The sequence below is a fragment of the Mytilus edulis genome, chromosome 9, assembly GCF_963676685.1.
Source record: "Mytilus edulis chromosome 9, xbMytEdul2.2, whole genome shotgun sequence".
Classification (NCBI taxonomy): domain Eukaryota; kingdom Metazoa; phylum Mollusca; class Bivalvia; order Mytilida; family Mytilidae; genus Mytilus; species Mytilus edulis.
This window is the reverse complement of record NC_092352.1, coordinates 40,450-56,761: the sequence shown is the minus strand read 5'-3', so window position 1 is coordinate 56,761 and position 16,312 is coordinate 40,450. Positions and strand designations below refer to the sequence as shown.

At 31.6% G+C, this 16,312-nt stretch overlaps 1 protein-coding gene across 1 annotated transcript in view; it reads left to right on the top strand.

Annotated features, from left to right (window-relative positions):
• LOC139487411 (neuronal acetylcholine receptor subunit alpha-2-like) overlaps positions 1–16,312 on the top strand; it is a 90,794-nt gene that overhangs the window by 59,032 nt on the left and 15,450 nt on the right. Inside the window, exon 3 of the mRNA XM_071272164.1 lies at positions 11,989–12,098. Within this exon, the coding sequence (XP_071128265.1) occupies positions 11,989–12,098 (110 nt within the window). The remainder of the gene's footprint in view (positions 1–11,988; positions 12,099–16,312) is intronic.

The window sequence follows — 16,312 nt, the reverse complement described above, 5'->3', positions numbered from 1 at the left end:
TAACACGAAACCTACTAACATTATATAGACTACAAACTGAGTAACACGAAACCTACTAACATTATATAGACTACAAACTGAGTAACACGAAACCTACTAACATTATATAGACTACAAACTGAGTAACACGAAACCTACTAACATTATATAGACTACAACCTGAGTAACACGAAACCTACTAACATTATATAGACTACAAACTGAGTAACACGAAACCTACTAACATTATATAGACTACAAACTGAGTAACACGAAACCTACTAACATTATATAGACTACAAACTGAGTAACACGAAACCTACTAACATTATATAGACTACAACCTGAGTAACACGAAACCTACTAACATTATATAGACTACAAACTGAGTAACACGAAACCTACTAACATTATATAGACTACAACCTGAGTAACACGAAACCTACTAACATTATATAGACTACAAACTGAGTAACACGAAACCTACTAACATTATATAGACTACAAACTGAGTAACACGAAACCTACTAACATTATATAGACTACAAACTGAGTAACACGAAACCTACTAACATTATATAGACTACAAACTGAGTAACACGAAACCTACCAATTTTCTATAAAACAAACATTAATGTTAAAGACTGTCACGACATATGGCTCACAAGAGTGTTTAGTAAATTTCAAATATAATCGCTGAGGTATATACCAGCCAGGTAGTCTTGTAGTTGTAACATACACTTCTTAATAAAATTGAGAATGAACTTGGGCAATGTATCAAAGAGACAACAACCCGACCATAGAACAAACAACAGCAGAAGGTCACCAATAGGTCTATATTTATTTAAACATGTTTATTTGAATATAACTTGATCCATTCATTCTAAATTTGGTGTTCAATAAAAAGGCGGGAATTTTCAATTTGTGAATTAAGATGCTCAGTAATAAATATATTTGTGACTCTCGTTTAATTTATACTGAATGATTACTTATCATATACTTAAACTAAAAATTAATTATTTTTACCGTATGATAAAAACATTAAATTAAAGTATTTTCCATATTTTTCGAATTGGTGTTTAGCGGGCTGATATGAAAAGTTTATCACATGCTTCGATTGTTATCACATGCCTTTCCGTAACGTTATCACATGGCATTCCGGTGATACTCGGCAAATTCCGGAAAATATACCTCAATGCTACGTTTTCAGTGGAAAAATATTACAAAGTAGTGTACAAAACAATTATTTGAATACTGGAAAGTATATTGTGTAGAATAATTAAATTAAATTAAAAAAAATAAAAAAAAAATTAAATAAATGCATTTTTTTAGATTTTCTGAAACATAATTTAGAAAGTTACTTTAAAAAAAGTTGACTTTTCCAAACAATGTTCATTATGTATATTGTTGAATTATTTTTTTGTCGATTCGTCCATATTAAATTGTGTTTTATTTCTTTGTTGAGGCATATGATAGATTTCATATTGAATGTATCAGATTTTGGGTCCGACGTCCGTGAACTATTTACTCTTTCAACTTCTTTTCGGGAATCACGTAAAAGGATCAATATATGAATTTATCATATATTTAGTACAAAATACAGCTATTTTGTATATCTAATAAAGGTTGTTTTTCCAGTCTGTATCACCTACCCTGTATCGCATACCCCGTATCGCATACCCCGTATCGCATGGTAAAACCCGTATCGCTACCCTTTTTTTTTTTTTTTTTTTTTTACATAAAGTTTTTTGTTTTTTTTTTGCTTAAGAAAAAATTTCCTCAAAATAGGTCATTTTGTTTTAATGACGTCATTGTTTGGTATGTAACGTCACGAACGTCAAGTTTCATATTGTATGTGACGTCACGAACATCAAGTTTGCATATTTTTTGGCACACTAAATGCAACTATAAAAAATACAAAACACTCAAATAAATACAATAATAAACAAAATATTTTTAAAACAGCAGCAGGCAAATGGTAAGGTAACCCAGGTGCTTTGTATAAGCAGTTTTTTTTAAGGCTTTGAACCAAGACAAAAGCAGAACTGAAGGTAACCCAGTGCTAATCTATCGGGATCAGAAAACAGTTCATATAATATAATACTCTTCTGTTGAAATATATGATAAAGCGTATAATACATGGCAAAATCCGTATCACATGCCGTATCACCCTCGACCAATATCATCCCTCGGGCCTAAAGGCCCTTGGGCTGATATTGATGTCTCGGGATGATACGACATATGATACGGATTTTACCATGTAATATTCTCTATCTATTATTTTTCTCTACTGTTGAAGCATATGATAAAAAGATCATAACATGTCATTTTTCATATCGTATGTATTATCAGCCCTCGGTCAATATCAGCCCTCGAGCCATGCGGCTCTTGAGCTAATATTGAACCTAGGGCTGATAATACATGCGATATGAAAAATGCCATGTAATAATCTGATAGTATTTTATATTTTCTGTGTCTTACTCTTTTCGATTTTTTAAGAGTATATTCTCGCATGCGTATAACATGATAACGAAAGCACGTTACTTGTTTGACTCGTGAAAATATGTTTCAACTTTTTAAAGCTTCATCTGTGTGATCGAAATTGATTCTGATGAAAACTTTAATAAAATGTGATGCAAGTACAAGGGACCTGATCTAGACGATATGATATAATTGGCACTAATGACATGAAATATGGAAGTAAACTATTTCAAATAAATAATTCAACATTTTATATTAATTACATCATAGATGTAATATTACATCTAGTATGATTACATCTTTAAGAATTACGAATGTATTTAATGTTTTATCGACACGTGCCACGTTCAGTATTGATTGCCATCTGTGTAATCGATTGAAATTCATGATCATTCAACCATGGACCGTTTATTACGCACGTGTGTACAAACAGTTTGAGCATAAATATGTTATTTCATTATAAGATATATAAGATATAAGATATAAGATTCAGGCGCGGATCCAGAGGGGGGGTTCCGGGGGTTGGAACCCCCCCTTTTTTTTTGGCCGATCAATGCATTTGAATGGGAGCATATAGCTGGAACCCCCCCTTTACTCTGGGTTGGGAACCCCCCCTTTTTAAAATGGCTGGATCCGCCCCTGAGATTTTATTGATATAAAAATCCAAAATCTGGATTGTCATAAACACATACACAAAGAACAAACAAACAGTAATCATTACAATCAATTATATGTACATAAAATGGTAATATATATTTTCTTTCTTATCTATCTATTTGACTGAGGAGGTACAGTTTTACATCATAGTTATACAATTTATATAATAAATAACGTAAAATAGCTTAAGTTAGTGAACGTCTGAACTTGTACATCTCACTAATACCTTTTATGTAACATTTACTGACATCATTATCGTTACTTCGAAAAATGAGGTGAAATTTTTCTATGTCTGAAAGATTATTGAAAGATGGTAAAATATCTGAAATATTCTGAAAAAATTTAATTCTCAACTCATTGAGTTTGGTACATTTTATGGTGAAGTGTAATTCATCCTCAACTTCAAATTTACATAGAGGGCATATTCTGTTTTCTAAATCAATCTTTCTGTGTCTGCCCTTTTCAATCATAAGGATACTATTACTTATTCTAATTCTCACAAAGTTTGAAATATCAGCTCTGTCTATATCTAATTTTAAAAAGTCCTCCATCTCAAATTTCTTTTTCAAATCTTTGTAAGTTCTTAATTTATTTCCTCTTTTATCAATAATATTTTTTGAAATAGAATGGTTCCAAAATTTTATGAAATCATTTTTCAATTTTTTATATATAGAAACAGTCAAACGATTTTTACTAAATGAATTTTGATTTTTCCAGACATGGTCAAATCCAACTTTTTCAAATAACAATTTCATTTTAATTCTATACCAGTCTGACTTATTATTAAGGTTTGATGAATAAATTTTATTTATTAAGCTATCCGGATTTGAATTGACTATATGATGCCAGTAACCTACACAAAGTTTAGTAGCATCAACAGAGCATGGGATCATACCCAATTCTCCCAAAACTGCTAAATTTGAAGCAGTTTTGTTAACTCCTAAGACATATTTAGCAAATTTAATTTGTACTTTAACAGGTTGATATAAAAAATATCTAGACTCCATGGAAACATTATTTTTCAACAAAGTATCTAAACATAAAACTTCACTACAATAAAGAAGTATAGGTTTAACACATGAATCAAATAATTTAAGATTTGGTAATATATTTAATTTGTCTGAATGCAAAGTTTTATAAATGCAAAATGATGCTTTCCTTGCTTTTTTACATAAGTATTCATTTGCCTTGGTAAAGCTACCTGAAGGTTTAAATAATACTCCAAGATATTTGTATTCTGGTGTAATTTCTAATACATAATCTTTGTACTTAAAATTGTGTTTTTTATTTACTCTCCCAGATTTATTGAAAATAATAACCTTTGATTTGTCTATATTTACTGATAAATTCCATGTATCACAATAATTTGATAACTTACTTAAACAATTTTGCAAACCATTTGCAGATTCTGATATCAAAACAATATCATCTGCATACATAAGACAAGATAAATTTACATTATTTATTACAGTAGGGTCACATGTGTTGTCAAATATATTAACCATGTCATTTACATATAAGGAAAAAAGAGTTGGACTTAAAATACAGCCTTGTTTTACTCCCACTTTTGATGAAAATGACGTTGTTTCGCCTTCTGTAAACTTAATTGAGTATTTAACTTCAACATACATATTTTTCAAAATATTGAAAAAACAGCCTGATAAATTATAACAGGACAATTTATACAATAATGCTTCTCTATTAACTGTATCAAAAGCCTTCTTAAAATCAATAAAACAGACATACAATGATTTAGATAGCTTGAAGGCCTTATCAATAAGACATTTTAAGGTTAAAATATGATCACTAGTTCTACAGTGTTTTTTAAATCCAATTTGTTCACTACAAACAATATTATTTTCCTCAAGAAAATCATCCAACCTGTTTGACAATATTTTAGTAAAAAAAATTCAAACAACTAGATAATGCAACTCCTCTATAATTAGAGGGGTCATTGAAACAACCACCTTTAAAGATTGGTTTTATAAAATTTTCTCTCCATAAATCAGGGTAGGTTTCACATTTTAATATAGCATTGAAAAAACAGACAAACACCTTAGGATTAACATTACATGTAATTTTTAACATTTCATTCAATATACCATCAGGCCCACTTGCCTTTCCAAACTTCAGCTTCTTTGCTGCCTTCTGTACCTCCTCAGTTGTAACCTCAGAATTTAAAATTTCAATGTTTTGATTTTTGTAAGAAGATTTGTGAGTATCTTCATTTTCATAACTATTTATATGATCTATATTCATTAATTTATTAAAATAATTCAACCATTCCTTTGGGGATATATTACAACTGGGATCATTACTTGCTTTTTCTTTTAATTGATTTACTGACTTCCAAAATTGTGATGGATTCTTGTCTTCAGATTCTAAAATATTTCTTAATAATTTATTTTTAAAAAGTCTATGTTTTTTCTGGTTAATTTGTTAAATTCCTTTTTATTTAAAGCAACTTTTTGTCTCAAATTTTTGTCCCAAGAATTATTACTTAAATTCCTTGCCAATTGTTTCACATGTCTGTACTTAACTTCACATTCATCATCATACCACAATTTTTTATTTTTTCTCCTTTTCTGAAAATCTGATTTATTTGACATATTTTTTATATATTTTTTACTTTTTGTTGTAGCACTTATCAAAAAAGAAGAAAATTCTGAAACTTTTTCATTAATTTTATACCAGAACCTTGCTTATCAAGTGAATTATTAATATTTTCTAGGTCTTTACATAATTTTTCAAAATCAAAATCTAATAAGGTTGACTTAAAAGTAATTTCCTTCCTATCATTCCATCTAATGTTTCTCATACTTTTCTTTAAACAGTCTTGTAAATTTCTATCAGTAACTTGAGATAAAATTTTTACATGTATAGGACAGTGATCAGATAGTATAGGATTGAACTCATCTACCTTAAAACTCACAATGTTTTGTAAAAAATTTGAGTTACAAATGCAATAATCATCAATTGAGGCTCCAATATAATTATGATATGTTGTTTTCCCTATTGAATCACCAATGGTTCTACCATTTAAAATTCTAAGTTGTGCATCAATGCATAAATCAACAATATTCTTTCCATATTCATTTGTGTTTTGATGTATTTCAGTATTACAAAACTTTTGTATATTATCTGCCACATAATTAAGTGGTAAAAAATTGTCAAGAACATGATCTGAGTCATTTACTATAAAATCTTGTTCCCCTTTGTTAATGTGAGCATTTAAATCCCCCATTTACCATAATATCTCCAAACAGACTAAATTTTGAAATATCCCTCTCTAATTTTTCAAAAATTTCATTTTAAATCTGAATCCTATTTTGTTACTCTGGCCCAAGGTGACACTAGTCTTGCTACCACAAGGAACGTCATATTTTTTTTTTACATTAACATGTTTTGTTCATGCATGTTCCTTTGCATATGCATTTTTTTTGTAAAGTTCCTAAATATTCTATAACAATTGTCCTCCCACATTATGTTTACTTCCGATAACTTCAATTTCAATAAGCATACTGGGCTGCAATTAATGAATTACTGACATGCTAAATATAGCAGATTAACAGATTTTAATAAGCGTGATTTTTTTTAATAGTTAAAATATTAAGTTTTCATTTCAATTACTATTGAACTTTTTCTATTAATTTGAGATATAAGTTATGTTGATCTGTTATATACATTTGTGTCTAATAAACTTGACCAACTTCTTAATATTAGTCAGGCCGTACACGTACGGTCCGACCGTATACGTATTTTGAAAAAGTACGCATACGGTTTAGACCATACGCGTACGGTCCAAATACTCACACGGTCTGGAACATATACACATGGTGGTCAGCGTACATCTTCAATGTTTTTTCACAGACTTTTCCCACCGTGTACTATTGGATGATATTTTTGTGACTTTTATCCTACTAGTAACAAACATGTGCGGCTTTTCCATCAGTATACTTGTAAATGGTGTATAATAGACCTTTGGCCTATTTTCCCCCGTTTAATAGAGTAGAAATGTATTATATGGTTGACAAACATCGGGTAGCTATAATTTATGAATGCTATAGAATAAGATTAAAGATAAAAAATGCAAAATTGAAACGTTTTATTAGAGCGGCCCGAGGAAATTAAATATTAATTTATCTTAACGCAATTGCGATGCTCCGCTTTATTCTAAAATTATGAACTTTTCCCAGCCTTTATCATAAATGACCTTTCTTGTCAATGTGTGTCAAATATTGAGGATCGGTACGTCTAAAAAAAACCCACAGGACTTCCTGAGTGCAATGAGGACATAAAAAGTACACCCAAGACATGTTATAGGTATGCATTTGATAGAAAATTAATTTTTGATCTTATACTTTTTGTTTTGATAAAATCAATTCAATATTTGAGAAGCTATTTACAAAAACGTTAAATAAACTTTTCGTTTTGTTTTAACTTTATAATGAAAATTGTCCTCAATTTCACCTAATTTTACATAAAGTATAATAAATAAAATGTTCTCTCTGATTATTTTGCCATCTACCAATTTCAATAGACATTTTTTATGCCCCACCTACGATAGTAGAGGGGCATTATGTTTTCTGGTCTGTGCGTCCTTCCGTCTGTGCGTCTGTTCGTCCGTCCGTCCCATTTCAGGTTAAAGTTTTTGGTCAAGGTAGTTTTTGAAGAAGCTAAAGTCCAATCAACTTGAAACTTAGTACACATGTTCCTTATGATATGATCTTTCTAATTTTAAAACAAAATTTTTCTTTTGACCCCATTTTCATGGTCCACTAAACATAGAAATTAAAAGTGTGAGTTTCAGGTTAAAGTTTTTGGTCAAGGTAGTTTTCAATGAAGTTAAAGTCCAATCAACTTGAAACTTAGTACACATGTTCCCTTTTGGTTGATTTTTTTACTTTTAAGGCCAAATTAGACTTTTTACCCAATTTCACGGTCCATTGAACATGGAAAATGATAATGCGAGTGGGGCATCCGTGTACTTTGGACACATTCTTGTTTATTGTGTTCTAAGTTCTAAATCTACAAAAGAATTACTATTTTTGTAACATTGAATACCAAAGAAAGCTTCGCAAGTTAGACTGGTTTTTTTGCATAATTGTTTTTTATTCCCCCTTTTTTGAAACTCCTGATATAATTGAGCATTATAAAACAGCTTACACAAAAAGTCATGCAAATTTTGTTAAAAAAAAATATATTGCGCCATTAAAACTCATTCTTGTCCCGTATGACATTTCCTGAACGAGTGAACATCTGAAATAATTATGTTATTAAGCTTATATCTTTATTGCGATAGCCTATGAATGAAAAAAGGGTATAATTTTAAATTTCATGAAGTAAAATTTAGACCACCAGAGACATTTAATATACTAGTCAACAAAAGAAACGACACAAGGCAAAACATTAACCATATATAATGAATTGAGATACAAAAGCTTTGCTCGTTATGGAAAGCCGCAAGGTGACCTATAGTGGCTAATTTCTGTGTTACTTCGTCTCTTTGGCAATCATACCACATCTTCTTTTTTATATTTGCGTTCATCATGTGAACTTTGGTGGATAGTAATAGTTTGAAGTTGTCTGTCAATCGAACCACATCTACTTCTTTTTACTCTGTCCAAAACTGGGAATTATAGCTGAAAAAGGCATTGATTAAAAAAACAACAGCATAAAGCATTGCAGTGGCTGTTTTAGCTTGTTAACTAATTTTCATTTTGGGAGGAATGGGGTGGCTTAACTATTTCAGCAAGGTTAACAGTCGAGCGGGACAAGTCAAGAGTGGACAATATTTCTGTACTCAAGTCTACCCTTTGGGTTCGAAAAAGGGAATAAGAGTAAATATTGATGAGACAACAACCCAACAACACAGACGATTTAGACATTAAAAGTCAACATTCATTTTTTTTTTATTATAGAGAGATCCCTATACACCTTATCAAAAAACCGTCCCATGTATAAATAAAGTAAGGAGCTAATTTAATATTACCTATCATTAAAAATATCAAAACAGGCACATATATATTTTGTGTGAATGAAAAGTTTAACAATACCATTTTTATAATCTCAATTCGTGGAAATCAAACCAGGTACATGGAAAATACTATTTATAAACGATAGAGTAGATGATGAACGTTGATGATGCCTTATGTCCAGAGACAAATTCAAGTTCCAGACAAGAACATGTAAATGTTATATGAATATGACCAGCTGTTGCAAGGCTAAATTTACGTTTTTATCCAATATATCCTCATTTTTCATAAGCATTCCAAGTTCCATGTCCATTCTCTCAGTCGACCTTTTATATTTGCTATGAAAGGCCTACCTATTGTAATTATAATTATTGTGTTTTCGTTATGAACATATATGAAATATTTGCCACAGGACGTAAAACAAACAACATGTATCAAACAAACTCATTAATAATATCATGTAAACCATATACGAAGGCAAGATTTACACAATCCTATAAAGTAATATTTCCATGTATCCGTTTCGATAATTATGGTAACTTCAACGACCTTTTTCAGGGTTGCGTTCAATATCGTAGCGGCAACGTAGTGCTACGTAGATTTATGACTATTGAACGAGTAGCTAGCTTAGCTGCAATGTATATCTATGTAGCAGCTAGGGTAGCTACACGTTCAATAGTCATAAATCTACATAGCCTTATATAGCGTTCAATATCGTAGCTGCTACGTAGTGCTACGTAGATTTTGACTATTGAACGTGTAGCTATAGACTAGCTACTACACAGATATTGATAGCAGCTACGTAGCTACTACGACGTAGCTGCTACGATATTAACTCAACACAGATAAGATATTGAACGCAAACCAGGGTCGTGTTCAATATCGTAGCGGCTCCGTAGCTGCTATCAATATATATGTAGCAGCTAGGCTAAATACAAGGGTTGAGTTCAATATCGTAGCAGCTATACGTAGCGATCAATATCTATGTAGCAACTAGTCTATAGCTACACGTTCAATAGTCAAAATCTACGTAGCACTACGTAGCAGCTACGACATTGAAAGCGGCCGTGCTATATAAGGCTATGTAGATTTATGACTATTGAACGTGTAGCTATCCTAGCTGCTACATAGATATACATTGCAGCTAAGCTAGCTTTTCGTTCAATAGTCAAAATCTACGTAGTACTACGTAGCAGTAACGATATTGAAAGCAACCCTTGTATCTCTTTGAAAACCACTACATCGAATAATAGTAAGATCAACTTTAAAAAAAAAAAAATTTTCTTTCGTTTTTAGATCTTCTGTTCACGATCTATCATATGAGAATATTATGCCAATTTGTTATGGAACTAAGACATGTAAGGATAGATTTTCAAGGGATGGTTTCTTAGTTAAGACGTGTCAAGGAAGGGATGTGATACTAAACTAATAGTGGTTTTTTTCATGTTATACATTCAATTTGTTTTTTAATTTAAGAAAAAATTTCAATCTTGTAAAAATATCTAACATATACCAGTTTTGAGCGAGCCACTAAAACCTACATTACTTGATTCTAAATAAATAACCATTAGTCCTTTCAACTGAATATCTTAGGGACCCTGTGTATATATGTTTGATTAGAAGTTGTGTTACAATCTGTTTAATTTTCTTTTATTGTTGGCGAGATTAACTTTAAAACTGTTTTGGTATGGTCTATTTCAAGGTCGTCAATAAGATGCATGAAATATTTGCCACTGAAGTAAATATCAATCAAAAATATCCATACATGATTGAAACGGAAATCACCGAAAAAAGCCATTGGATATATTGCATTAACGAAAATTTTATATGTCATTGAACTGTCATTCATTTTATTTAGTAGAGAATGAACAAATAATAATTTGATATGTGGAAATCATGTTGGAATCGCTATGATACATATGAGACGGCTATCCAATAATACAAGCTAAACAGTTTTTATTGTAACATGTTTAACCCCGCCGCATTTTTGCACCTGTCCCAAGTCAGGAACCTCTGGCGTTTGTTAGTCTTGTATATTTTTTTGATTTAATCTCATTTATATGTTTTGGAGTTTAGTATGAACCCAATTTTCTCTGAACTAGCACACAATTTTATTTAGGGGCCAGCTGCTACCACCTTTGGGTGCGGGATTTTCTCGTTGAACACCCATTAGTGGCTTTCGGATGTTGTCTGCTCTTTGGTCGGGTTGTTGTTTCTTTGACATGTTCCCTGTTTTCATTCTCAATTTTATTAGAATGTTGAGCTCTACCTAATGTTCATTCACGTAAAAACAGTCAAATGACTTCTTCCATGAGTTATCGATCTTATATGACGAATTTTCTCACTTGCATGTTCGCCTGTTGTATTAAAATATATGGTAAATATATCTAACTTTTAAAAGCAAAAATTACAAGCAAGACAAGATCTATTGAAATTCATAGTTCTTTATTTCCCCCTTAAATTCCGTCTTTATAAAAGTTTCTTTCCGTTTCCGTTTCCGTTTCGTTTCCCGTTTCCGCCGTTTAGCAACACCCGTTCCTGAGGTAGAAAAGCCTTATTATTTCAAAAATTCAAGGTTTTGTAAACAGTTAATTCATAATTATGACCATATCAATGTTTATTCATGTCAATACAGAAGTGTTGACTACTGAGCAGGTGATACCCTCGGGAACTCCACCAGCAGTGGCATCTACTCAGTTAGTATGTGAATTGTACTTATAATCGACAAATATGCTAAATTACAGCCACAACTTTAAGCCTAGTGAGCTCTTTTACCGAGTTTCATAAATACTTTTAAATTTTTTAAATTTTGATACAATTTTATTTACACTATTAAACTTTATATTTTTTATATAACCAATTTTGTGTAATGAAACATTTATGGTTTTGATTTCAGAGTTGGACAGATGCACTTCTTGTGTGGAATGCATCAGAGCATGATGACATAAATATTATTCGGGTTCCTTCAGATTTGATTTGGATTCCAGATATAGTTTTGTATAATTTGTAAGTTTCTATGTAAAAACATTTTGTATAAATTTAACTTATTGAATTAGTATAGAACGAGTCATATATTTAGCTGTATTGTCAACGGTAGACCGAAATAGGCAGATTGAAAGGCTATATTGTTCAGTTATTTTCAAAAGATCTAAAAATAGAAATATAAAACTGCAATACTTTATTTCCGTTGTTCATTACTCTACAAAATTATTTTCATGTACCTGTGTACATAACATGTATATTATTTGGCGGCATTATGTTTAATTTTTACATCGTTATATCATGCAAATAATGGCATTTTGACAACGATATGGTTGACTTTCTGAAATTGTTTATTATCTCTTCCCTTATTTTATTGATATTGTATTTACGTTGTGTTATAGATCAAATTTATTCGTTCAGTGTATATTCACTTTGTTTGTTTTCATATGTATTTTGATTGATTTAAGCCATTTCAATTTCTATTTTATAGTGTGGCTTTCTATGTTGTGATGTTACACTATGTTTCAGGTAAGGGTGAAGGTTGGTATCTATTTAAACGTTCACACTCGCTGCATTTGTTTGTACCTGTCCCGAGTCAGAAACGTGATGTTCATAGTGGTTGTTGATTATTGATGAGGTTGTTTTATACTGGTACCTTTTGGGATCCTTTATAGTCGCTGTTTGGTGTGAGCCAAGGCTCCGTGTTGAATACCACACTTTGAACTTCAATGGTTTACTTTTACAAATTATGATGTAGATGGACGGTTGTCTCATTGGCACTCATACCACACATTCTTATATCTCTTTACAATATAATATACTAGAACACACCCGCGAAATCGCGGGCATATACAGCTTGTGAACTGCTAGTAGGGTGATTTTTTGTAAAATATATTATGTATAGAGAATTTCATAAAAGGTATCAAAAGCCCTCTCCCTTTTTCCAAAGTCCGATATTTGTTTCCTTTCTGTTAAATTCAATCATTTCGTGTTTCGTGCCTCAAACCACAATTATTCTTCTCCTTTGCTACAATAAAATTGAGAATGGAAATGGGGAATGTGTCAAAGAGACGACAACCCGACCATAGAAATTTGTAAAAGTCAAATTAAATTAAAAATTTGCACCGCTTCAAACATGAAATAAATGTAACTGCTTATATATAGACCATTATTAGTCTAATAAAATATGCTTCTAGGACAACCCATAAGTGCTTTTTCTTTTGAGAGCCTTATTAACATGCCAATGGTAGGATATGAATCTTATATAAATGACTAAGACCCAATAAGGCCGATTTAAGGGTGGTCGGAGGGGTCCTGATCCAGAAATCCCGTGCTTAAAAACATGAAATCCCGAGATGCAGAATTTAAAAAAAAATCATATCCCTAAATCGAAAAATATATTTCCGGATCCCGTAAGGAACAATTCCCAAATCCCGGGCTTGAAAACACACGACCCCGACGTCCAGAAAAAGGTCCTGCCTCCCTTTAATCTCTACCCTACTTTCATTTTTGCCAAATCACTACTTTCACTTCCAACAATATTTTTTTATGACCCATTTATGGGCATTATGTTTTCTAGTCTGTGCGTCCGTTCGTTCGTCCGTTCGTCCGTCCGTCTATCCCGCTTCAGGTTAAAGTTTTTGGTCGAGGAGGTTTTTGATGAAGTTGAAGTCCAATCAACTCGAAACTTAGTAAATATAGTTCCGATGTGGCATCCGTGTACTATGGACACATTCTTGTTTCCACATGTTTTACTTATTTTAATATATATTCAACTGGTATGACCCCTTAAATAGTAATATATTTCAAAGAAAACTGCAGACAGAATACAAAGAGTCTCTATATATTAAAGTATTATAATCGTAGTTTACATGTAGATAAACGCGAAAAATAATTGTCCTCTCTAAGGAGGTATAATAGTTGTGGTTCTGGCGATCTAAACACCATGATATGGAGAACGCTCTGATTGGCTTATTTATTTTTTCATTTTTGTTATCTATCATACGATTGGTTGTACTTTTCAACCGGAAGTTATCTATGACTAAAAGTCAGTCTGATGACGGAATCAATATTCGTACTCCTTTTTTTTCGTTTTTTTCCAAAAATAACACAATCTGAATAATCATAAGAATGAATGACAAATGCGACTATGCATGTTACATATAGAACACATAGGCATAATGATTAATTTATCGTGGAAGGAAGAGAAGCGACACACAAAATGAGGTCTTCTCGATTGTAAGTATAGATAATGGTTATAGCCTTTGGATGTGTTTGATTAGGGAAATATCGACATAAAGAGGAATATCGGCCTCAGACTTCGTTGTGCAACGGCGATAATTATATCATATTAAATAATTCATATGAAGACAAATTTCGCCATACTATGTGAACTTCCAGTAAATATGTTAGACTCAGATCGGCGTCCGGTCTCTTATAGACGTCCGTTCTTCAAATCAACGTCCAAATCTGACGCCACATTTTCTAATCAGTGTCTGATACTTTAACCCTCTAATTGATGTCCAATGTGACGTTATGAATCACAAAAACGACGTCTTATTGATGAAAGTCTTCTTGCATCGCGATGCCAATAAGTTTCTTCAAATCATTTATTTTTAATATCTCATCTTTGCTAATCATGGGTTACAATCGATTCACCTTGAGAGGACTCTTGGCTAGCGAAGATATCTGTATCGTTTTGTTTTGTTTGATGTGAAGAAAGTAACTTTTCGTAACTAAAACTTTTATTGTATTTCGGTATCAAAATAAATGGATAAATTTAAAATCAGAAAATGACAATAAGGCTATCACCGACATCTTTATTACTCTAACGTGTACATGTATATTAATATGTTGGTTAAAGACGTTTATATTCTCGACCTTTGTTGTCGTTTTCTCTCTTGTTGATATACACAAATGAATGTGGTTATTCATTGTACGGCGATGAAAAGATAATCGAATGACATCTAGTACATGTATAAAGACTCAACCAGTTGAAAGAATAAAAACGTTCTGTCAATTATTGAAAGCATTATTTATTTGATTATGACGTCAGATGTTAACGTAGATTTGAGGAAGGACGACGATTAGAGACAGGACGTCCGAGTCTTACAAATATATATAAATAGATTATATGCATCGATTACTCGATTTGCAAATATTTGTCATTGATCTATAAAGACATTATGAGTTTAAAATAACTTCAGCTAAACTTGACCATTAGAGTTCAAGCTTTTCTAAACTTTAAGAGTTTTCCTATCTGTGGATTATCCATGACGTGCAATATCATCAGTGTGACTCAAAAATTAATAATAGTACTACCTATCAATTTTCTTATCTGCATGTTCTGACAAATAATAGGAAAATTTTGTTTGAATATATATTTTTAAAGTTGGGCTTTGGGGCTACATTCTACAGGTCGTCAGTCTATCACTTCAATAGTTACGACAACACTCACTTGATGATTATTACTTTAATTGATGATCGCTAAATTTCCGATTGCACTTTTTAAATAATCACCCAATAACCCCGAGGGCCATTAAACTAATTCTACAAATTGCCATTTATCATATGTAATGTATTGGAATGTATTATCTTTACTAATTACACATCTGAACTGTCTTATACAACATTAAAAAATGAACAGTTAGGTATAACAAAACGACGTTTGTTGCCATTGATGAACAAAATCTTATTTGTAATGTTTGGGAACCATTTTACAAAATTATATTCTAAGCAATACAAACTTACAGCTATTATCTTAGAAATTGACAGTCTAAGAATGTTCAAACCAGTTTGCATTGGAAAGATGAAAAGGAAAATCTATCCTTTTCAAAACTTTATCATAAATCAGTTCACTCGGAAATATTAAAGACCAGTTTGTGCGTACCATTTCTTTTACCCATATGAAGCCTATTGCAACTAAAAATTTCAATTACAAACCGGTGTTGGAGGATCAAGGACAACTTTCCCGATTAAAGTTCCAAAAACAAATTGCGAAATCAAAAGCAAAGGCACAGAAAAATCAATTGAAAACAAGACATATTCCTTACTTGATACAGTCATTGAACGCGTTGATATTTGATAGAAATAGTTATCAAAAGTACCAGGATTATAATTAAGTATGCCAGACGCGCGTTTTGTCTACATAAGACCCATCAGATCGAAATATTTATAAAGCCAAACAAGTACAAAGTTGAAAAGCATTGAAGATCCAAAATTCCAAAAAGTTGTACCAA